Source organism: Fusarium graminearum, chromosome 3, assembly GCF_000240135.3.
Source record: "Fusarium graminearum PH-1 chromosome 3, whole genome shotgun sequence".
In the NCBI taxonomy this organism is placed as follows: Eukaryota; Fungi; Ascomycota; class Sordariomycetes; order Hypocreales; family Nectriaceae; genus Fusarium; species Fusarium graminearum.
In genome coordinates, this window is record NC_026476.1 from 7,045,018 (window position 1) to 7,066,269 (window position 21,252).

Consider the following 21,252-nt stretch of genomic DNA (forward strand, 5'->3'; position numbering starts at 1 on the left):
AAGTTCTTCTTCGTTACAGAATGTCACCGAACGTATCATTGACAAGCCTGTCCAACCAGTATGAACTCTGTATCGTGAAGCTCACACCCGAGGTCCTGTTTCTCAGCCTAGGAAATTTAATCCCGAGCTAAGCATTACTCTATTGTCAAGAGTATCCCTACTTCGGAACTTGAATGATACCTTGGTGGCCGAACGAACATAATTATTTTTTGTTCCCATACCATATTTACCTTGGATGTCTATTTTCCGTTTCATAGCGGATTAAAATCCACAACAAGGAAACTGAACTCATCAGGCATTGCTGAACGTGATTGTCTGGGCTAGCCGGTATAGCAATGGGATTGACCCACTAGGCGATAGCGGCAAAACTTATAAAAAAAAGTGAGGTTCTGCCCGGGCTCGAACCGGGGACCTTCTCGGTGTTAACGAGATGTCATAACCAACTAGACCACAGTACCTAAACTGTTTTATGGAAGTGATCGGCACAAAGACGGATATATTCAACCAGCATGAACGTTTGACTCGCAAGTAAAATTTCAACACAATTTCTACGACCTATCAAGACTAAACACTATTAAGTGGTTAGTACACGGTCAAGCAAAAATATGCCTTCGACGCCCTGCATCAAGAGTCATAGAAAGTAGGGCATAAATTTTCTAGTTACTAATTGCACTGTAGAAGCTAATAACCTGTTCTCTACTTCTTCCAAAGAGCACTAGCCGTTCCACGCAGTTGCAATCAATTGAACCTTAAAGCTCGGCGACTTTTCCCATCGAATAGGTGCAGCGCCGCCCGAGAAAAACTTTGCTCGTGGGGCGATCACTGTCTTCCTTGCTTTAAATCCCGACTGTCCTCTGATCTCGGCTTTCGGTCGACCTACAAAAGCTGGAGCTTCTTGTAGTCCAGAGTGTCAGTGAGAACTCTGAAATCATCAGAACCAGGATACTGGAGATTGTCACACTGGACATAGGAACGATAGGGTTGGCGCTGAATGGAGTACTCCTCCACTATCTTCTCCAAATCCCACGGTTGATCAAGCGTGAAGTTGCATTGAATGAGCGAGCTTCTAGTGTCGGAAGAGTCACTTCCTTCGATAGAGGGTCTCGTCATCAAAGGATAGTCGCGATGGTCTGGAGGGGCAAATAGACCCCTCGCTACACAATCGGTATTGAGGGTTAGCCAGGCAATGCTGCGTACCATGACATCGTGGAATGCAAGCGTCGAGAGGTTGAGATCGGGGTCTCCTTCAATCATGACTGTGTATGACTGTAAGGGCATCCCGGAATTTACAACATCCAGAATATTCATACACCATGCGTGAAATATATTAGCAAACCTCTGTTTGCTGGCCTCGTGCAATGTCCATGGCCCAAAATCGGAATCATCGTCTATCCATTCCTGGTATTTTTCGGGCGACAACTCGAAATCCATGGTCATGTTAGAGACTCTGCGGGACCGCGTTCGCAAAAGAAGTGTCGTCCACAGGTTCCAGCGGTGCTCAATATGTAACTTTGTGTTCTCTTTGCAGAAGGGAATTAATCCGATGCCGTGACACATAACAAGACCTACAGCAGGGCGATCTTCATCGAGAATTAGCTTCCGCATGTTGAGACGTTGGTATTCAGGAACCCGTTTCAAAAATCTTATGGCCACAACGGTTGCTAAAAAGAAACCCATTTTGCGGTACTGGTATCTTGTTCCGGTAAACATGGGGTCATCCAAATCTGCGGCAGCATTGACCTTCCATTTTGTGTAGCAATCGACGTGGCCTTCCAGCCGTAGTGTTTTAGCTATCGATATGGCTTCGGAATGAGAAGGGATCGCCTAGGGCTCGAATTTTAGGTCGAGGACCTCAGAGGCCGGATGCGAGTCTGGCCAACCAGGAAGCATGACATCAACAGCTTGAGCAAGTTGATCAGGGTGTCTCTTGGCAAGTATTCGTAGGAGGTAGGCAACTGTGTCGTTGAAAACAATGGTCTTGTCTCCAAACTTCCTGTTCATCCTTGGCAGAATGCTAGCATCGTAATCATCACCCATGTCGTCAGGATCTCCGTCCTTCCGATGCATCTCGCACCCACTGAAAACATTCATTCTAGGCAGCTCTAATATAAGAGCAATAACCCGATCGATTTCTCTCTTGATTGCAGGCATATACTACCGATGACTGTGGTTGGAGCATTCATACGTGTCGGGAGTGACAAGATCTCTCAGACGTCTTAGTAAACCTATTTGTAGGTAGTGATGATAGGCTACGACGTAGGTGTGAATAGAAGCTGTCTCTTGCCAGTCATCGCGGTGAACTGTGGAAAACTTGATGGAGTTGAGTTGCAATGGGTAATCTCTCGTTTCGTAAGCGATGGAGCGACAGGCATACCATCAATCTACCTAAGAGTCTCGGTCGCAGCATCGTAGACGTAACCACCGGTAGCTTTAAAGTAATGGCGGTAGATCTGCTCGCGCAGTTTCAAAGGCAAGCCTAGGAGGCTCGTCTTGGGGACGGTGGAGGTCGTTCCTGAAGACATTGCAAGAAGATGGCCATTGAGATGTGGAGGAAAAGTTGAATTGCCAGGGTTTTATGGGCGGCAGCGTAATGACTTATCGGTGTGCGATGGCTCATTGCGTAAACACAACCCTACCACAAAACCCAAACCTACTAACATCCAATGACAGAAAGAACAGACCAAAGCTTCACAATAGGACAAAGGAACCAAGGGATAGATGGATAATGGTTTATTTTAAATGGGAGCATCATTGTTGACCTGATAATATGGTTACCATCTTTAAATACACTTTTCAAGCATTATGACTCCAATGCTCACACGAGACCTGTTTTTTTGCTTGCCCTGCCCTAATATAAGGTTCAGCTGGGCATAAAATGCGCTTTCTATCAAGCAAGTTAGTCATAAGTAGAATGAGAAGAAGAGGGGGAAATGCTTACTCACTTGCTCCCATCCTGCTTTTTTCCTCTTCCCTCCACCAACATCAACACATCACAAGTCATCCTAGATACTTTGGTTAGCTGGAACCCAAAGGTATGCAAAAGTACAAATAAAAACATACACAAGAGCTGCCCTTCCTCAACAACCAAGTTAGCAAGAGTCTAGACACTCAAAAGGACAAACAACGCACAAACAACAACCACCTTTGCTCGATAATCAAGTCAAAAGGGGATGAGGAAGATGGAAAAGGGAGATCATTTATATACAAGATGCATCTAACAGAGGACATCAGACAAGTCATCGGCTGCCCTAATCATGGAAGGGCTATACCAGTCTTCTTCGGAGGAATTACGATATCTCTTGATGATATCTACCCTCAAGACCGTGATGCCCTTAGGAAAAGTGACTACTTCAGATACATCAAAAACTCTCTCAACAGCCCACCCGACAAGCCCAGGCTATGGAAGACGAGGAAGACGAGGAAGACGACCCTTTTGCAGATTCCGAAGACGATGACATTATGGGAGGCGAAAGGTACAATAAAACTGTCCAGGACTACAAACAGTATTATAAGCAGAACGATGAGTCGGACGAGTGGGATTTCTAATGTTTGGTACCCTTATCTATACTGTCTTCCATAGTGCAATGTTTCAACCTTCATTCTACCTAACCCTAAATCTGATCTGAAATGATGTAATGAACTCGACTGCTGACAAACCTACAACTTAGTCATTAAATCTTTCCAGCATCTCTTTGCCGCCATAAGCAAACTGTTAATCCCTAGCTCCGTTCTAGAACGATTTCTTGAAATTTCTTTCCCAAGTGACATATATCTCTTGTAAAGTCATTATTAAGAAGGTTATGAAACAAACAAAGTTCTTCTTCTGCGTCACAAGAACCAAGTCCTCCCATTCCTTCTTTGTTATAGATACCTCATTATTTTTCTCCACAAGAATAAAGGGCAGCAATCCATCGTATGTTGCTCACACAGCATTCCACCGGTTACCCGATGAGAGGTGGTCCTAAAGCCTTTTCTTTTCTATCCCGTGGTGGACCGCAAATTGGTCGAAAACCCCACTTTTGTCATTAATGTGTGATGGTTCTTTTGCATTCGCAGATTCAGTAGCAAGTTCGCACTGAGCGAGCCGACGGCAGAATGATGCAATGCCACATTTCCTATCAGTAGCACTTAGTCTTGTTACTGCCTGTCCATTGGCAGTAGTTTCTTGTCTATATGGATGTTGTATCCATTTCCCTTCCAATCCTCCAGAAACTTAATGAACTGGTCCATGACCGGTCTACTACGGACGAGAGCTACTACTTGATATACTTTGAGCTCCGTTAGATTGTCTCGATTGATCTTCATTGCTTGGTGGCTTATCTTGCTTAGGGATGCCTCAATCTCGTTAAGCTATGTTTCGACAGAGGTATCTCTATATTAGAGATATAAAGCTGCCCTCAGCTTTACCACTGAAATTGGCATGACAGCGTGATGGAGATGTTGTCGAGTATTACAAATTGATTTGGTCTGGATTAGACACATTCTTGTTCCACTAATTACTTGGGAAGGCCACAATTGATGTTAAATAACTATAGAGACGTGAAAATCATCGTCAAGCAATTCATGATTTGCTTACAACTACATAACTCATGTGAGACTAGTCCCTTCGTCCATACTCCAACTCGTTAGCCTCGCCCTTCACCTCAGCCTTCTCATCCCTCGCCATAATGGCCTCATTGTCAGGCGCAAGCCTAGTTCCATGACGACCGATCTTGTACCAAGGTAGTGAGAACAACTCGTCAGTGCTCTCAAGCGATCGACCAGCCATCTCAGGGACAAATGCCCAAACCCAGATGAGGCCAAGAAGACAGACAGCAGCACAGAAGAAGAAGAAGCCAGCACTTGTCATGGAAAGGAGCATTAGTGGAACAGCCTTTGTGTTACCGTACTGGTTGGCAAAGTGCAGACACATCGTCATGGAACTTCCCAAGGCTCGGAGACGGAGAGGCCAGATCTCAGCGTTGACAAGGTATTGGAACGAGTTCCAACCCATTGTCCAGCCTACGCCTGAGAGATAGAGCATCACGACAGCACCCACACCGGCATGCTTCTGAGATGGGGTCAGGGTTCCGTTTTCGAGAGCTTCAGTGCCAACAATGCTCAGGAAGATGGCGATGTAAAGAATGGAAATCATCTGAAGAGTGATACCACCATACAGGGAGCGCCGTCGTCCGATAAAGTCGACCAAGAAGAAAGCGCAGAGGTAGGCGGAACTGAGCTTGACCACACCAAGAATACAGGTGGCAAAGAGTTTCTCAGATTGACCGGACTTTCCGAGGACACCAAAGAACTCGACAGCATAGATGGTGATTGCGCTAGCTCCCGACCACTGGCCAAGGAGCTGAGCCATGAAACCCAGCATAAGACGATATCGGTTAGCAGGGATGGTGAACAGTTCACGAAGCTTGCCCCATCTTGAGACTCCGAGGACAGCCTCTTGCTCACGCTCGAGCTGTTCCTGGATACCGTACAGCTCTGCTTGGACGAACGGATGTTCTTCAGGTAGTTGCCTTAGCTTGCAGAGGGCTTTGGTGCTCTCTTCGTTGCGTCCCTTCATAGTGAGCCAACGAGGGGTCTCAGGGACCGTGAATGACAGAATCAGAAGCAAACTGCGAATAGACGGTTAGACTGTGACATTGGAGAGTATAGTTGACACACTTACCTTGAAAAGCCAATATGGCACATTTGGGGGTCAACCCATTGCCATCGAGAGTTGTTGGAAATATTGATAGAGGCGCCCCAGTTGCTGAAATAAGCAATCATGACACCAAGATAGACTGAACCAGCAAATATGTTGGTAAGCATACCACGAATAGCTCTGGGAGCCGTCTCAGCAAGGTATGTCGGGCCGACCACGACAGTCATACCGATACCAAGTCCAGCAATGAACCGTCCAGCTAGAATTTGACCAACGCTTCCATGACTCGTCACGACAATGATGAATCCAACTAGCCACAGCAGACAGAGGAGTTGAAGCGATCGGACACGACCGATCTTGTCGCACATGAAGAATGCCAGTAGCGAACCGGCGATGGAACCAATCTGGACCATGCTGGTGATGTTGGACTCGACTTGTGCTTGATGATGTTCAGAGCCTGCGCCCAGGTCGAACTCGGTCTTGAAGCTTTTGAGAGACACCATACCGCCGACAAGACCTTCGTCCAGTCCACGACTGGCACCAAGGATACCTTGAGGCACGAGTTAGTACCGGGGGTATATGGATAAGGGAAGAGAATGGATTGACTGCCCACTTACCGAAGACAAATGTGCTCCAGTACAGACGCCAGTTGAGCACCTCGCTAGGTGTTTCAGCCATAGCGGCCGGGTTACCAAGGGTGAACTTCATTTTGGCAGTTGCTGTCAGGAACTAGAGCAAGAGCCAAGAAGTGTAGGCTGATCCATCTCTCAACAAGAAACTGGGACAGACGGTTTATAAACCTCGAATCTCGGCCAGCTCCAAGTTCAAAGGATGGAGGATGGGCGGGGAAATACGGAGAACCCCCACGAGGATATGAATCGTGACGAAGGTGATTGGATAACCCCGCAGCTTCTACTGAACTCCGAACGGCTATTTTGTGCCGATTGTGGATACATCTTCTCCAACGGCCCTTTCCAATGCGGAGATAGTGGCATTCCCCGCATGTCCCTCGGTCTCTATTTTCCTACAATCATCTTGTTGAGGGTAGGTAAGTCAAGCATGAACCCAGACGGTCTTTCTGTTCCTAATACATAATATATTTCTTTCTGCACCTCTTGATATGTACATTGCCATACTTTCATCTCAGTCTGATTCCATCAGCAGTAAAAGTCTTACACAAAAGTGTGGTGGATTTAACTCCGGGTGCACCCTAGTCTTCTCACAGAACTTTTGTCAGTGGTGATCAACACGGATAACCGGCACAGTTGAAGGTTACATCTTGTATCCCATTTGACACGATACGACTTCAAGTGGCCATTTCAGTACAAATCAAGGATGGTCCTGGTTAGTTTGAGTCAGTTTCCCCGACGCTTGACAGGTTCCCCATAAACTTACGCACTGGTAGTCCGTGGAAAAGATAACGTTATTCTTAAATGTACGGCATTGATAACTAGTCTATCAGTATCACGCACGCAAAGATGGGGTAAGTTTTTGATAACACAACGTCCTTGGTAAGTGACAATGTATGCACTGACTGTTTAATTCAGTAGCAGTGAGATGTGACAGTCGCTGCATTTCCGCTTGTCAGAACAGCGGTTTGGGTACTAGACACCATGCCGGGGACGCCTTCCTTCTCTATCTTGCCTCTACTTTACATCAGTCTGTTGCGGTACGCATAAGCTTTGACGCAATTCTCGTTTATAGTTAACCGTTGCAGGCCCTAGAGTATTGTATCGGTGTGGAACAAGTCACTAGTTCTGGGTTATTCCCTCACTGGGACAGCTTGGACCTACCATGTGACTGGTCAATTTAATCGACAAAACCTTGTTCGCCTGAATACGCAGTCTCAGCTGATGTGTTTTTAATTTGTTTTCCTAAAATAATAACGCTTTTTAACTGTCTACCCTTCCGCTGTTAAATAGAAAGAAACTCTAGTCAAGTAAAGATTTTGTTTTCTATTTTACTACATGCACTGAGAAGCTATAATAGAAAGATAGAAGTAGGTTAAGAAGATATCTCAACAGTTGACTCTCGGGACAGGTATGTAGCCTGAAACATCTAGCTGACAGACCATTTATTCTATCAAGGCAACGGAGCCGCATAGAATTACTTTCGAAACGGAGAAGCATCAAGGGCTGCTACAAATATACATATACAAACTGAAAGGTATAGCTGTTAGGAAGTGTTTCTGTAAGTGTACCTGGTTGCCTTTCGGACTATTGGAACTTGTCATGTGTGGTCAATTATTTCTGGTAACATCTACGAAGTGAGAGCATTCGATCTGAGAAGAAATGTGAGCTTCACAGTAAATCCAGTAGCTGGTAGCATATACATGAGCAGCTACACAATACGTTGTTTTTAGGAGGGGGTCAGGCCACGGCAGAATCCGAGTCGGTGATATTTCTATATCGCCATCCACATTCTACCTTTGTCTATATGTGTGAAACATTCTTCTATGTGCTTCATATTGTCTCATGATACTCGACTTGAACAATGCGCTATCACTGGCAGCATCTAGTGCCGATTAGACATGGCTATAAATGTAGAGGTATATACATGTTTCCATGAGCGAACATTGTCCAAAATACCGACAACAGCCTCCATGTACTTTATGAGCGAGTACGAAGCATGATTGACCGTATTCATTCCAGTGCGAATGTCATCATCGGCTAAAGAATTGCATCAACAATGAGCATGACACCCTTTTGACGCATCGAAGTCTCTGCGTGGTCGATTACCTCAAGCAACTTTCTGGATGCAGAGAAATTCGTCTTCTATTACTCTCAGCTTGACCTAGTTTTGTTCGGATAAAATTATTGTAAATGCATTAACGCGTATTGATATTGGTAGTTATGGTTAGGAGCATCAAGGTTTTTTTTTTTTTTTCACTGAGAAGGATAACTCGCCAACACATATATTGGTACTTATGTCGACTGCGCCCTTTACTATCAGACAATTAGCGACTGGAAGCATACGAGACAAAACTAACAGATCACCTTATGCCACTTAGACTCGGCTCTTCAGGGTGTCTATTTTTATATCTCAAATCTTCGGAGGCTGACTTTTCTAGTATCCAACGGCATGCCTCTGTCAACATCAGACTGGTAACACTGGCATCTGGTCAGAGAGGAAATGAACCGATAAGATATGACACGGTAAGATAAGATAAGACAAGCGGTAGATGGTGTAGAACAATCTTGACAAACGCTGCAAATGAAGCATTCATAACTGCCTTTCACAATTTTAGTTGAAAAACGAGTGCATAAATAATAGTACAGAAGATTATATAAGTAGCGACGGTTAGAGGTTTCTCCGTAATGCAAAAGTAAAGGTCAAGCGAGATGCTGTTATCAGATGAGGGAGGGGTCATTCGTGCTCGGCACAATTCAACCAAATTTCCGGAACTTGTCAGACGAACCCTAGCTCTCAAAAGGTCTCCCAGCCCCTGACTGTTGAGCAGGGGCTAAACTGATCTTGGTTAATCGAGCCACCAATTGTCGATCGACTGGAGAATCAAGTGGCCACTTAATGACACCATTTCTTTCTAGCGTCCTGGGAAAGCCTCAATATTTCACATTTTCAGAGGCTCCAATCATAGGTTTCGATAAAGTTCCTCAAGTTAAAAAGTACTCATAAAGAAATGCTCTATTTGCAGTATACTGAATAAGGTTGGGAGACAGCCATTAAAGAAGACAGAATAAGGTTACAGTCAGCTTACCTTCACATCTTTAGGGCATCACCAGGGTTAATCTCGTTCGCTAAGAATTTAGCCCTGATCTAATGGACCAAAGGGGATCGCTTCATTTGGAATCTCAGGTCTACCGTAAAGCTAACAACGCGGATGTACAATAACTCCGTACTTCGCACTAACAAGCGGGGGTATGGACTGTCCCCTATTCCGCTTCTCACGATCTTAAGACATCGATTAAGCTGAATGCAACGTCACCACCGACTGCGCGGTTCGCTTTTCTTGGCTCGTAGCCCTCCTCAGAATTTCTAATTTACGAACCTTCGAATCCTCCATACTACCAAATATGAATGACCTGCCCACAGCCATCCCACGAGGATCGTGGGTTCTCGTTACAGGAGCGAACTGCTACACTGGCAGCCATGTGGTGATTGAGCTGCTCAACCGGGGGTTCCACGTGCGCGGCACGGTCAGAAACCTCGAATACAGCAAATGGCTTCTTGAGCATCCTTCAGTCAGGTCATTTGCTGATGAAGAGAAAGTGGAACTGGTTCTGGCCGACACATCAAAACCAGGAGACTTCGACGAGGCGGTCAAGGGAGTCTCGGCTGTAATTCATCTTGGAAACATTGGGGAGCAAACACCAGATCCCAATGTGGCTTTCCCATCAGCAATCGAGGCTGCCTTGACTGTTTGTCGATCTGCCGCCAAGGAACCCAATATCAAGCGGTTCGTTCTCGCGTCAGGGTTTTGGTCAGCGGTATGGCCAAGACCGGGGGATTCGTCTACCATCAATCAGGAAACCTGGAACGAAGGTTTAGTCCATATGGCGAAGTTGCCTCCGCCATATGAGTTGACTCGCATGCTTGTGACCTATCTGGCTGCCAGGGTCGATGCGGAAAAAGCGGTATGGAAGTTTGTTCAAGACGAGAAACTCCCATGGGTAGTCAATTCTGTGAGCCCATGCTGGACGCTGGGCGACCCATTACATGCGAGACACTATGGACCTATGCCTACTCAGTTGTTGCAGCAATTGTATCTCGGAAAGATTGAAGCGCTCAAGGAAAACACGACAGGTAAGTTGACGTGGGAGTAAAATGAGACGACTAGAAGCTAAATTTACAGTTTACTATACACACGTGTCGGACGTGGCTGTTATCTACGCCGCTGCCGTTATCGACCCTGACGTGAAGGGTACTCGCATCCAAGCTCTGGCTAAACCATTCAACTGGAACAATGCGCTAGCAATTATGCGCGACGCGTATCCCGAAGAAGATTTTGAAGAAGACTTCATTCCTGGAGATCCTACCTTGTCATACAAGATCGAGAACGACATTGCGCCAGGACTACTGCAGAAGTGGGCTGGGAGAGATTGGATCACCCTTGAGAAGGGCATCACGGAAACAATTGACTTTTCTCGAAAGATTGGTAATTTGGACTAATGACTTTAAAACTTGGAAGATAATGTTTGGGTGTAGAATCTCTGGATGTTATGAATACCGATGCAATAATTGGAATGTACTGTATAGGAAGAAATCTGTGACCGTGAAATACTTCCCTAATCCCCATGATGATGAAAGTACAGACTTGGTAAAATATATCAGGCCTTCGAAGGGGTGTCTGTTTCTGGCTTTTTGCCATATACGACATAACTAATGGTGATCAATCAGCAAATCGATTCTCCAACAAGGGGAACAGGGTTTAATGGCCACTCACATAGGGATATAGGCGTGGACATTTCGGTCTCGAATCTGTTTTCTCATTGCCGAGCAAAGAACCATGACCTCGTCGGCCGACCATCCCAAGAACCTCGTGAACAGCGCAAGCAAGAGACCCTCTAATCCATTGTTCATGTTAGCGTAAGACCACTTTCCAAGCTCCTTGTGATGCTTGTCCTTTGGCCACTCGTTGATAGGCCACTTGTACTTTTTCTCGACCACATCAACGAAGCCGGCCTTTTCGAAGAAGTCCTTGTACTGAGGAGCGAGATCAATGGCGCGCCCAGCTTTAGCGCTGGCTTCAATACTCAGCTTGCCGGAACGGACAAGGGCGCTGTCTGGGAGGAGAGTGTCATCATCACAGGCGATGGGGTAGGTGAGATCTTGCATTTCGAGATAGCCACCAGGCTCGAGGTTTCTGCGTGAAAGAGTAAGATAAGTGAATGGATGCTGAGATCATGACGTACTCGAAGCTGTTCTTGATGAATTTTTTGGTGTCGGCGAATGATCCCGTCATGGTACGAGCAAAGATGAGGTCAAATGGCTCTGTCCATGTCCATTCTTTTTCGAGGTCGTCGATTTCGAAGATGCAATTCGGTGGAACCCTTCAGATATGTCAGTATGCTGCAATTCAGAAGCGTAGGTAGATAAAGTACATGTTTGGTTGGATGGGACTCAGATCAACGCCAATCACCTAATTGATTTAGTCATGCAGAGGTTATACGCAACACGGGTCCAGCGTTACCTTGGTTTCCGGGTGGGCATCAGCTAGCAATAACGTCAGTAATGCTTTCATCTTTTCATGGCTGACTGAACCAACCGTATTCGATAGCCCAAAGGCCAGTTCCTGTACCGGCATCGAGAACACGCTTGGCAGATCCTTTGATCTTGGGGCTAAGACCAAGTTCTCCATGAAGCGTCAAAAGCCAAAGGTTGTGCTGCAAATCTGTTTCGTCTTATTAGCTATGATTTTAACTTAACTCAATCTTGATGATGTACCAAGTCGATCACTTTCGGATTCATCATTGGGAAAATTGTATTCTGGTTAATGCGTCAGCTCCGATTTCATATTTTTCCAACCTCAGTAGATAATTACTCACTTCCAGAGCTCATAGCGTGGTATGTGCGGCCATTCTCCACTTGGTACTGTAGGACGCTTGAACGAAGTGACTCCAGGCTTTCAAGGTCAGACTGCGACTATTTAGCATCTTTTCTCCGGAATGGTTCGAACAGTATCACAAGACACAGGCACTCAAGGTCATGAATGTGCAGAACTTACGCCCGAAAAAGTAGAGTCTGAATCAACATCGTCAAACGTGTCCGCAGCCTACTCACAAGTCAGCACACCATTACTACGAAGAAGGATACTACATACCAGCGGTTCGTGGGCTTGTTCAATCTGTGCAGTCATGATGTTGTATTGTTTGATCGATAGCGACAATATGATCAAGGTAAAGAAAAGAGACAAGAGAGGGGAAGAAGAATCTCATTACTCATGATCAGGTGACCCAAGATCCTACGGAAGGTGGTTCATGTTGGGAAGGACGTAGGAAAAAACCTCGAGTCGACTCATGCATTGTTGACCTGTTAAGGTGGTTATTTCCGATGCATCTCCCAGGCGCAGTCATGTCGTGAACCAACAGTCCCACCGCCAAGACACGTCCATTTTGGGCCCTTGTTGCAGGTGGTCGGATAATTGCCACTGTCCCCTGCCACCCACTCGTGTGCAGATCAATACGACGCGACATGCAGGATTTAATCTGGGAACAGAACGAGTTCCCCAGTGTGTTAACGGATAAAATCACGCCACAAGGTTTGCAGCTTCAACATTAGGCAACCATCTCATCTGCACTTGTATGACCTCTTAATACCATATTTGCGTCGTAGAGACCATTACCCATCCTAGTTGCCATACAAACGTTTTATTGATCATGCAATTTGTATTGTGAAAGATTTCGTGATAATTTTTAAAAACAACCTACGCTCACTTCCTCTCGCTCGATTCGCCCATCTCATGGACTTGCGACTCGTGTCCTGGTGCTTCATAAACCGGCGGCGGCCCAAACATGGACTGTCGGCTATCTGACTGCAACGGAGAGATAGCAGAGTCCGGTTGAGTATGAGGTGACGCAACCATTTTTGAGTCAAGCATACTTGGGCCCATGTTCTGTGGAATAAAGTTCATAACTGGCGGGTTGATAGGGCCTTGAGTAGTCACAGTCTTGTTCCTCTTTCGTCGGAGCATGAAAAAGACACCTAGCATGGCAAGACCGATAAGGGCTACACCACCCACAACTCCTCCCACTATGGCCCCAATGGGTGCTGGGCTACTCTTGCTATTATCATCGGTCGAGGCTGATTTTGTAGATGGAGCTGATTTCGTGATCGTGGTGGGTTCATCGGATTCGGTTGCTGTCTTATCCAGCGCTTCTTCCAGCTCTGTTGTTGCAACCGCACCGTTGGCAACTCTCGTCTTGAAATTGGGATTCTTTTGGCCATAAAAGGTATGCTCTGCGCTCTGCTCCGCTGTCAAGGATGAAGATGCACATCTATAGTCTCGTATACCATTCGGGAAAGCGTAGGTTCGACAATATGGTGTGTCAGAGTTGGTACTATGAGAAGGTAGGTCAGTGACAGAGGCTGACAATTCTAGAGCGTCAAACCTACCACAAAAGATTCATCGTGTCACTTTGGCAGACGTCGTTGCAAAGTGAGGGATCGACTGCTTTGGATGACTCGTAGCAGTTGACCTTTATCTCTGTACCGCATCTGATAACTCCCGCGTCCTCCTGTACCAGAGCCCACGCGCATATTTCTTTATTTGTGCAGGTAATTGGTACCCCGACCTCTGCAGATAGATAACCGCACGTCGCATCAGGTGCATTGGTGACGGTCAAGTCGAATGGAGAAGAAACTTCTTGTCGTTGTTGCAGTTCGCGCCGCTGGAGTAGTTGTACTTGATCGAGGAAGTCCATGGGGTCGGCCGTGATCTCTGGCATGCTTGGCATCAGTTGTCTCCCAGCGTGCCCTGTTACCATGGCACTGACGGCAGAGACCATCGTTCCAAAGACAATGGCCTCTCTGGAAAGCGATGCCCGATACATAATGACTGTAAAGGCGGGTGTATTATAGAAGGGAAGTGATAAGCGCACCAACAGATGGCAATGAACAAAGGAAATAAATTCGAGTCGAGATGGGAATGTTGCAAATATTTAATTGTCCCATCGAACCGCGACAAGACAGCATCCCATACCAACGATGCCTAGGGCTGGAAACAATTTGGGGCTCGGCCAGCCTAGCGCAAGCCAGCGCAAGCCACACTGGTTCTTGAATAACTTCCACTTCATGCTTTGCCCATGTGATTGGCAGTTGAGGAACCCAAATATCAAACTTAATTCAGCCTCCACCATCTGGTATGTAGTCTCAGAAATCGGTTCTAGCGTCCTCCGTTTCTCCTCGGAGGTGCAAAGAAAGGAGTGTTAGAGGACAATTGAACAGAGACACACATTGCGTACGGGAGGCAATTCTATTCTAGGCAGTTATCTCACAACCTACTACGGACTGCTTTATTCATCCTGTCAAAGGTGTTAGATGATGTTAAGAGCGCAGCGTGCGGCTGAAAACGTTGGCGACAGACTAACTGGAACTAGGGCGAGCCATAACATGGCTGTGTCAGATATAACAATCAGTAAAGGGATGAATCAGCTGGCCACATTGCCAAATTGGAAGGGATTCTGACATCCTGCATCTTGGCAGGCATTGGCTCATAGCTAAAGAGAACGAAGGGAATCTGAGAAACAAGACTCCCATGAGTTATTCTGTCGCCTCGCCTTCTCCTCCACTAATATTCTTTACAGAGCACCAGCCTTACCGCTAACAAATAAAGATTGCTTGAAATACTGCGTCGATACTCAAGTTATCAAGCGTGTAGCTTCTTACGGGTCTTACTTGACGTTTTATTATCTTAGGGTAGACTTAGCGATTGGCTAGTGATATATTCCATAGCAGGCCAGTGTTTAGAGTAAAGCAGTCCGGATAAATATTCGGGGCGCCATTGTACTAAACTAAGTGGAAACGCTGCAACAACTAATAAAAAGACCCAGCACTATCTGTTCTCCATTTACTACTTATTCAAAAGATCAATTATCTTTCAATCATTCTTCGCCATGGCTCGAAGTATCTACAATCAGGCACCACTGGAAACTCGCTATCGAACAGCAACAGGTCCCCGAACCATCCCATTGACCGACCCACAAGGTGCTCGCCTTCCAAGACCAATCACTATTGGGTTTGTAAACGTTCTCTCGAGAGATGCAGACTCTGTCATCTTTCAGCCTAGTTGTCGATACTGGGTCAGAGAGGAAGCTGACGCGCCAGATGCTTGGTGGCGGGAAGATCCAGCGGCTTTCGCTTGCTTTAAAACTTCTTTTGCTTATGAAATGGTTGGCGAAGAGCATCCAGGAATAGTCCCGTAGGTCTAATAGATACTCCATTTATCTATAGATCTCTATACTAATCATAAATACAGGGTATTGGGTCAAGATGCTTGGACAGGACTTCCCTTACTTCGAAAACCATCATATGGCTCGCTTGGGGATTTCTTTGAGGAATACGAGTCCAAACTTTACACTGTCGGTGCTCAAGCTACATTGCCTGACTCTCGCATCAAGCCGGGGCTTCTACCTCTAGCCTACCAGTGGAGCTTGCAGTTGCTATCAGCCCTCATGTGGATACACTCTCATGATATAGCTTATGGAGAAATCGATCATTCGAGCTGCTGGATATCCGCAGAGTCCCTGGATATTTCGCTTGCAGGCTTTGTAGGTTCAGACTTCCATGATCCAGCAACAGGCTGGTACTGCCCTGGTGGGTTGTATAACTCCTATGAGTTTTCACCAGAGTCACTCCCACTATCGCGGAGGGTCAGTGTGCCAACAATTGCGACCGATATGTTCATATTTGGTAGACTGATATACTGTATCATGACATCTCATATGCCAGGCGATGGAATGGGTCGAGGTCCCGGAGAGACTGAACGCTTGATTGAAAATGAAGACTGGATACCTGATCTTGAGGATGAGTTTTTGGGGAACATTCTTCACAAGTGTTGGCGGTTCGAATATGGCACTATTGAAGAACTACAAAGCGAGGTTCAAGATCTCATTGAGTCTTATGGATGGTCAATCAAAGGCGACAAAATTGAGGGCTTAGATATAGACTACATCAAAACCCTACTTCAAGACAGTGCTAACAGTAGTAAGCAGTAAATAGACTTTTTTATGGCTAGAACCCCTGTTCGGGGCGAATCCCTTGTTTTGTAGTTAGAGTGTTAAGGCTGCCACTGTGCCTCTTATTGAGAGTGAACAGCCAAGGTTTGATATGTCACATTGGCACCCTGCTCTATATCGTCTTACTGACTTAGTGACTGGAGGGCTTTTCCGCCGGCAAGCACGTTTACCAGGCAGATAGCTGCAAGGTCACTCAGATAGGATTATTCAAGTGTAAGCAAAATGGATAACATCTGCCATATCACATATACAAATGTGAAGATCAACACTTTCGACAGCACATTTTTGACCCTACTAAATTTGCCGTTATTGGGTGACAAGTCGAGACAGTGGCTACAGCATAAGACAGGGGTATCTCTAAGACAGTTCAGTGAAAAATTGAGAAGTCAACAAGTTATACCACAGTTGACTTCCTTTCCAAAGGAGATATCATGAAGTTGAAGTATTGGCAAGTGGCAATGTTTGTGGCGATGTTATTCCCCTCACTGTTTCGCCAAGCAAACTACCAACACATATTGTCCCCTTTCCTCAATCTTCACGCTTTATGTCCCAATTTGACCACTGAATACGCTGAATTTTTCCTCGCATTATTTTGTACTTCACCCTGAGTGCCATTCTAGGTATTATTTGCCGTTGTCTAAGCCATTTGTTATTATTCGTTTCAGCTCTTCATCCATCACAGCCACCATGAGATTGAGCGATCGGGATGCTGGCCCAGCGATCAATGCAAGACTGGAGCCCTTGGGCCGAACAGCCCTGAGCATCACTTATGCTGAAAAAGCGGAGCCTCAAGTTGCTATAAAAGCTACCGGTTTCTGGCTAGACAGGGAAATTTACGACCATGCAGCCCTTGCCGAGGACTGCAGTGAGTCGTTCAAGCGTGAAGCTGCCAACTATGATGCTTTGGGTTTGCATGAACACATACTCAAATCATATGGGGTTGCATATCTCCCCGCTACACAAAGCGAAGAATCAGACTCCTCGGTCGAGAGTGAGAGAGAAGCCTGGGCATTGAAACTTGAGAGAGCTCCCCATAGTAACCTTCGCGGGCGCATCCTCAAGGGCGATGCACTGCCTATGGCTCAACGTTTGAACATGGCGATCGACCTCGCTGAGACTCTACAGTATATCCACAGTCGAGGCGTGTTGTGGGGCGACATCTCAACGCGGAATATTCTCCTCTTTGATAACCATCATATTAAACTGAGCGACTTTGCCGGTTCCAGTCTACGTGGGATATATCCAGACGTGATGTTTGCTTGCGAGCCTCGCTACTGGATTCCTTCGACAGATCCTCCAAGCCCGGAAAAAAGCAGGTTTGAGAAGGAGCTATTTGCCCTTGGGACTGGTATCTGTGAGATTACTGAGTGGGCAGTGCCATACGGCAAGATTGAAGTCGAGGAGTTGCAGGAGGAGCTTATGCATGGGGAGTATCCACATCTGAGCGAGGACAATCTTGCAAAACACGTCATCCGGGGGCTTTGGAACCTGGAATACACTTCTATAGAAGAGGTTCCCAACGATCTTCGCAACCTTTTGAGTTAACCTGATGCGCTCGAAATAGAAAGAAAGGGTCACCTTTATAGCAATTAATAGAACTATTCATGTTGATTCTGTTGTTGTATACCCGAAAATGACCCTAGTATTCTCATTGTCGTATACTACTTGACTAACTTATGGTCTAGAAGACAGATTCGAATGACCCCCGTTTTCTCTGCTACCTAGACTAGTCACTAGTGGATAAGAATGACCTAGTTCTCAGAGCCGTGACAGGGCGTGTCTTATTCAATTTAAATCTTTCGGTCGCCTTGCAATACTCCTGACAATATCTATCTCAAGCCTCTGCTAAAGCATGCCGTCTTCCACCAATCTGCTGTTTATGCAGTATTCGAATAGCAAAAGCAGTTCCGATCAATGCAACTGCCATGGCTACCATAGTAGGGTACCCTTTAGGATAGCTCGGCGCCTCGACTTGTTGCCAAATAACTAATGGCAACCAAGCTTGGAAAACATAAGCCATCTGATTCATCGCGCCTGTGACGAGGGCCCTTTCTTCATTGTCGTCACTACAGATTTCATGCGCCCAAGCGAATGTCAACCCACTGATACCACCGCCAAATCCACATAACATGAAGCATACCCATGTGAAGGCGGTGGGAACCTTCCATACCGTGAGTCCAACGTACGCTATAATCTTGACCAAACCTGAAAAGACAATAGCTGGCCAGCGGGCACCACGGAATAGACTATCTGATGTCCACGCGTAGATGAGTGTTGTAACAACGCTGATGACATCGACAATTGTTGGGTAAAGATTAACATCTCTGATCGTATACCCTTGGGACTTCAGCCACAGGGGGAACGCAGGCTGTGAGCTACCTCCGTTGCCATTGTTGAACAAAATATATAGCAACACTAGAGCATAGATGTGCCAGCTGCTGAAAATCTTCTTGAACTTGGCTTTTGTATATGGTGCCCTCTTCGCTCTGCCTTCAAGTTCCATACGTCGTTTCGCAATCGCAATTTCCTCAGGAGTAAAGTACCATGCTCTGGTGATCTCAGGCACGTCTGGTAGGAAGAAAAAACCGGAGATGGCAATAGGCAGAGACACAACGGTGTTGGTAATAAACAGCCACTGCCATCCATGGTATCCGTGCACGCCATCGAGGTTGTGCGAGCCAGCCATCAGGTAGCCCGAAACCATGGATCCCACGTTGCCCATGGCATGAAAGAGGCACGAACGCTTAGCAAGTTCATCCTTGCGGTACCACGAACCAACAATGTACTGCATGCCAGGATAGAAGGTGCTCTCGGCAAGTCCAATGAAGAAGCGAAGGACATAGAGCTGCGTTGGGTTTGTGCATTTGATGAGGAGAATGGTAAGAACAGACCATGTTACCTGGGTTCTTTATCAGTTTGGGTACCTGTTACGGGCGATCGCAAAGACATACCTCGCAGGCAGGAATCCAGATGCTTGGCCGGATTCGCGTCAGGAGCATGTTGCTAAATAATTGTTAGTAAGTGCTCGTGGTTATGGAGAGCAGGAAGAACCTTACCTCGGGATTTCACCGATAACATATCCAATAGTCCAGCATGTTTGCATATAATTCAACTCGTTTCCAAAGAGATTCATATCCTCTTTCATTCCAGAGACAAAGGCATTGTTGATGTTGACCTATCCAGTTAGAACTAACACAACCCTCAACGTTGAGTGCAAACTCACCTGGTCCAGATACTTAATAAAGTACCCCAGTGAAGCCAATGTCATAAGAGCAAAGTCAAGCTTGAAGAGAAATCTGCGTTCCTCGGGTGACTTGTCAAAGGTGTCCCAAAGATATGACTTCCAGCTCCTCTTTGGTGTCTCTTGCAACACGGCCAGAGCTGACGTCTCTGAGTCGGATGAGACAGATTGGTCGTTTGCATCTCTAACCCTTTCGGTCGAGATTTGCTTTGGGTTTTCCGCCATTCTAAGTTGGTTGCATGAGCAAACGATACGAGGGACTTTTGCAGCTGTTTGATGGATCTTATGCTTCTTTTAAGGACACATATATGCGGGTACTTTATCAGAGGGGTCAATTACGTTGTTCTTATTCTGGCTGCGTACTGATCTAGATGAAGAAATAACATCGGACAGAAGCCGCTCTACTACCCAGGAACACTGGCAAACAGGTCTGCGCTGGAGTAGTATCATGTCAGGTAGCCAATCAGAGTCCTACCGCCACACAGCTCATTCTGCATACAAATGGCGTCAAACCCTCCTCTTATCTGTATCTAACTAAAATTACTTGGATCAACATTAGCAAAGTCCATTGCATAGTTTGTTCACCGGCATTAGCACAAGGTTATGGACCAAAACGGCTTCTGGTTGGTGGGCTGTGTTGACGTGACTGGAACCCAGTATGCTGTGCTTGGACACTGTCTATCATCAGGGATATTAGTGTGGCAGTCTAAATTCACTCCATATGAAGAGAAGGGTGGTGAGTGTGCATATAGTCTTTTTGTGAGTCAATCCATCCTGTTACAGGGTGTACGTGATTGATTACATGACTCGCCCCGTCAGCATTATTCCTGTGCAAGCGCAATAGAAACGTCTAGCTTCAGAAGTGTTTTGAATCACCGCCCAAGGAGCGAGAGATACATAACCACGAAAATAAAATAGAGAACGTCGAACAGTTACTTGGTTCGAATGAGAGGAAGATAATATGGGTAAATAGATACCAATTACTTGACGCTCCGACTTTCAACAACATATCAAGCAGTGCAAAGGGTTCAATGGTAGAACTCTTGAATAAAACAACAGCACATGTCCACCTATGACAGTACCAAGTAATGACTAGCTTATTGTTTCCACTCTGATTTTCGGAGTCGCTAGTGGAATGGGCACTGAGTGCTTATCCTACTAAGGCTCATTCCCCGGCGTGGATTGCGACATAGCACGTCACTTTACCCCGGCTACCCAGAACCTGCAGCACTATTACAAATGTAATGTTACTCCATCGTCTGACCCTTGGTTCGTTTTCCCATCAATTCGTTCTTTCTTCTCATTTTATACTTGCTTTTACAACAGACAATGAGATAGTAGCTAGATTAGCAATCAAGCTTAATCAACAAGAGTCGGAAGCTATTTCTGTTTATCCGTGTCTGTGTTTCTAGTCTTTTCAGCGCCTCTATGTAACGTCTCAGTGTAACAATGCAATTGAGCACCAATGGTCCAATGAAGCGCAAACAATATCGTTGCTCAGCGTATCGGTCTGACTCACTACGGAACAGAAAAGCGAACGAATCAACAACAAGAGTTGCGCGCGGGGCATTACTCTACAGAACGCCAAAACATCATCGCCGGGTTAATTTATTTACTCTAGTGTAAACTTTCCTTTGACACAAGTTCACCATTGTATTACATCTTGCAGTATTCATTTC

The 21,252-nt window shown here is 46.0% G+C and overlaps 9 protein-coding genes and 1 non-coding gene across 10 annotated transcripts; 3 read left to right on the forward strand and 7 right to left on the reverse strand.

The window, feature by feature from the left end:
• Positions 1-384: 384 nt before the first annotated feature.
• On the reverse strand, positions 385-458 carry FGSG_20785. Its single transcript has one exon. It is a non-coding gene; the product is annotated as a tRNA-Val (tRNA).
• Positions 459-876: 418 nt separating this feature from the next.
• FGSG_13941 (uncharacterized protein) lies at positions 877-1,200 on the reverse strand (the record flags this gene model as incomplete). Its single annotated transcript, XM_011327430.1, has 1 exon — positions 877-1,200. One exon carries the CDS (start codon positions 1,198-1,200, stop codon positions 877-879), a length of 324 nt encoding a protein of 107 aa, XP_011325732.1.
• Positions 1,201-1,824: 624 nt separating this feature from the next.
• On the reverse strand, positions 1,825-2,522 carry FGSG_13942 (uncharacterized protein; the record flags this gene model as incomplete). Its single annotated transcript, XM_011327431.1, has 2 exons — positions 1,825-2,077; positions 2,386-2,522. 2 exons carry the CDS (start codon positions 2,520-2,522, stop codon positions 1,825-1,827), a joined length of 390 nt encoding a protein of 129 aa, XP_011325733.1.
• Positions 2,523-4,597: 2,075 nt separating this feature from the next.
• FGSG_11480 (uncharacterized protein) lies at positions 4,598-6,346 on the reverse strand (the record flags this gene model as incomplete). The annotated part of the gene is made up of 3 exons (XM_011327432.1): positions 4,598-5,609; positions 5,663-6,188; positions 6,256-6,346. 3 exons carry the CDS (start codon positions 6,344-6,346, stop codon positions 4,598-4,600), a joined length of 1,629 nt encoding a protein of 542 aa, XP_011325734.1.
• A 3,326-nt stretch (positions 6,347-9,672) lies between these two features.
• On the forward strand, positions 9,673-10,768 carry FGSG_11479 (uncharacterized protein; the record flags this gene model as incomplete). Its single annotated transcript, XM_011327433.1, has 2 exons — positions 9,673-10,402; positions 10,536-10,768. The coding sequence occupies 2 exons, from the start codon at positions 9,673-9,675 to the stop codon at positions 10,766-10,768; spliced, it is 963 nt and encodes a 320-aa protein (XP_011325735.1).
• A 270-nt stretch (positions 10,769-11,038) lies between these two features.
• Positions 11,039-12,455, reverse strand: FGSG_11478 (uncharacterized protein; the record flags this gene model as incomplete). Its single annotated transcript, XM_011327434.1, has 8 exons — positions 11,039-11,462; positions 11,512-11,649; positions 11,701-11,738; positions 11,790-11,812; positions 11,865-11,990; positions 12,145-12,241; positions 12,324-12,371; positions 12,420-12,455. The coding sequence occupies 8 exons, from the start codon at positions 12,453-12,455 to the stop codon at positions 11,039-11,041; spliced, it is 930 nt and encodes a 309-aa protein (XP_011325736.1).
• A 573-nt stretch (positions 12,456-13,028) lies between these two features.
• Positions 13,029-14,148, reverse strand: FGSG_11477 (uncharacterized protein; the record flags this gene model as incomplete). The annotated part of the gene is made up of 2 exons (XM_011327435.1): positions 13,029-13,656; positions 13,712-14,148. 2 exons carry the CDS (start codon positions 14,146-14,148, stop codon positions 13,029-13,031), a joined length of 1,065 nt encoding a protein of 354 aa, XP_011325737.1.
• A 1,062-nt stretch (positions 14,149-15,210) lies between these two features.
• Positions 15,211-16,311, forward strand: FGSG_13943 (uncharacterized protein; the record flags this gene model as incomplete). Its single annotated transcript, XM_011327436.1, has 2 exons — positions 15,211-15,515; positions 15,573-16,311. The coding sequence occupies 2 exons, from the start codon at positions 15,211-15,213 to the stop codon at positions 16,309-16,311; spliced, it is 1,044 nt and encodes a 347-aa protein (XP_011325738.1).
• Positions 16,312-17,019: 708 nt separating this feature from the next.
• On the forward strand, positions 17,020-17,877 carry FGSG_13944 (uncharacterized protein; the record flags this gene model as incomplete). Its single annotated transcript, XM_011327437.1, has 1 exon — positions 17,020-17,877. One exon carries the CDS (start codon positions 17,020-17,022, stop codon positions 17,875-17,877), a length of 858 nt encoding a protein of 285 aa, XP_011325739.1.
• Positions 17,878-18,166: 289 nt separating this feature from the next.
• On the reverse strand, positions 18,167-19,798 carry FGSG_11475 (uncharacterized protein; the record flags this gene model as incomplete). The annotated part of the gene is made up of 4 exons (XM_011327438.1): positions 18,167-19,231; positions 19,284-19,335; positions 19,389-19,507; positions 19,556-19,798. The coding sequence occupies 4 exons, from the start codon at positions 19,796-19,798 to the stop codon at positions 18,167-18,169; spliced, it is 1,479 nt and encodes a 492-aa protein (XP_011325740.1).
• Between the last annotated feature and the right edge of the window lie 1,454 nt (positions 19,799-21,252).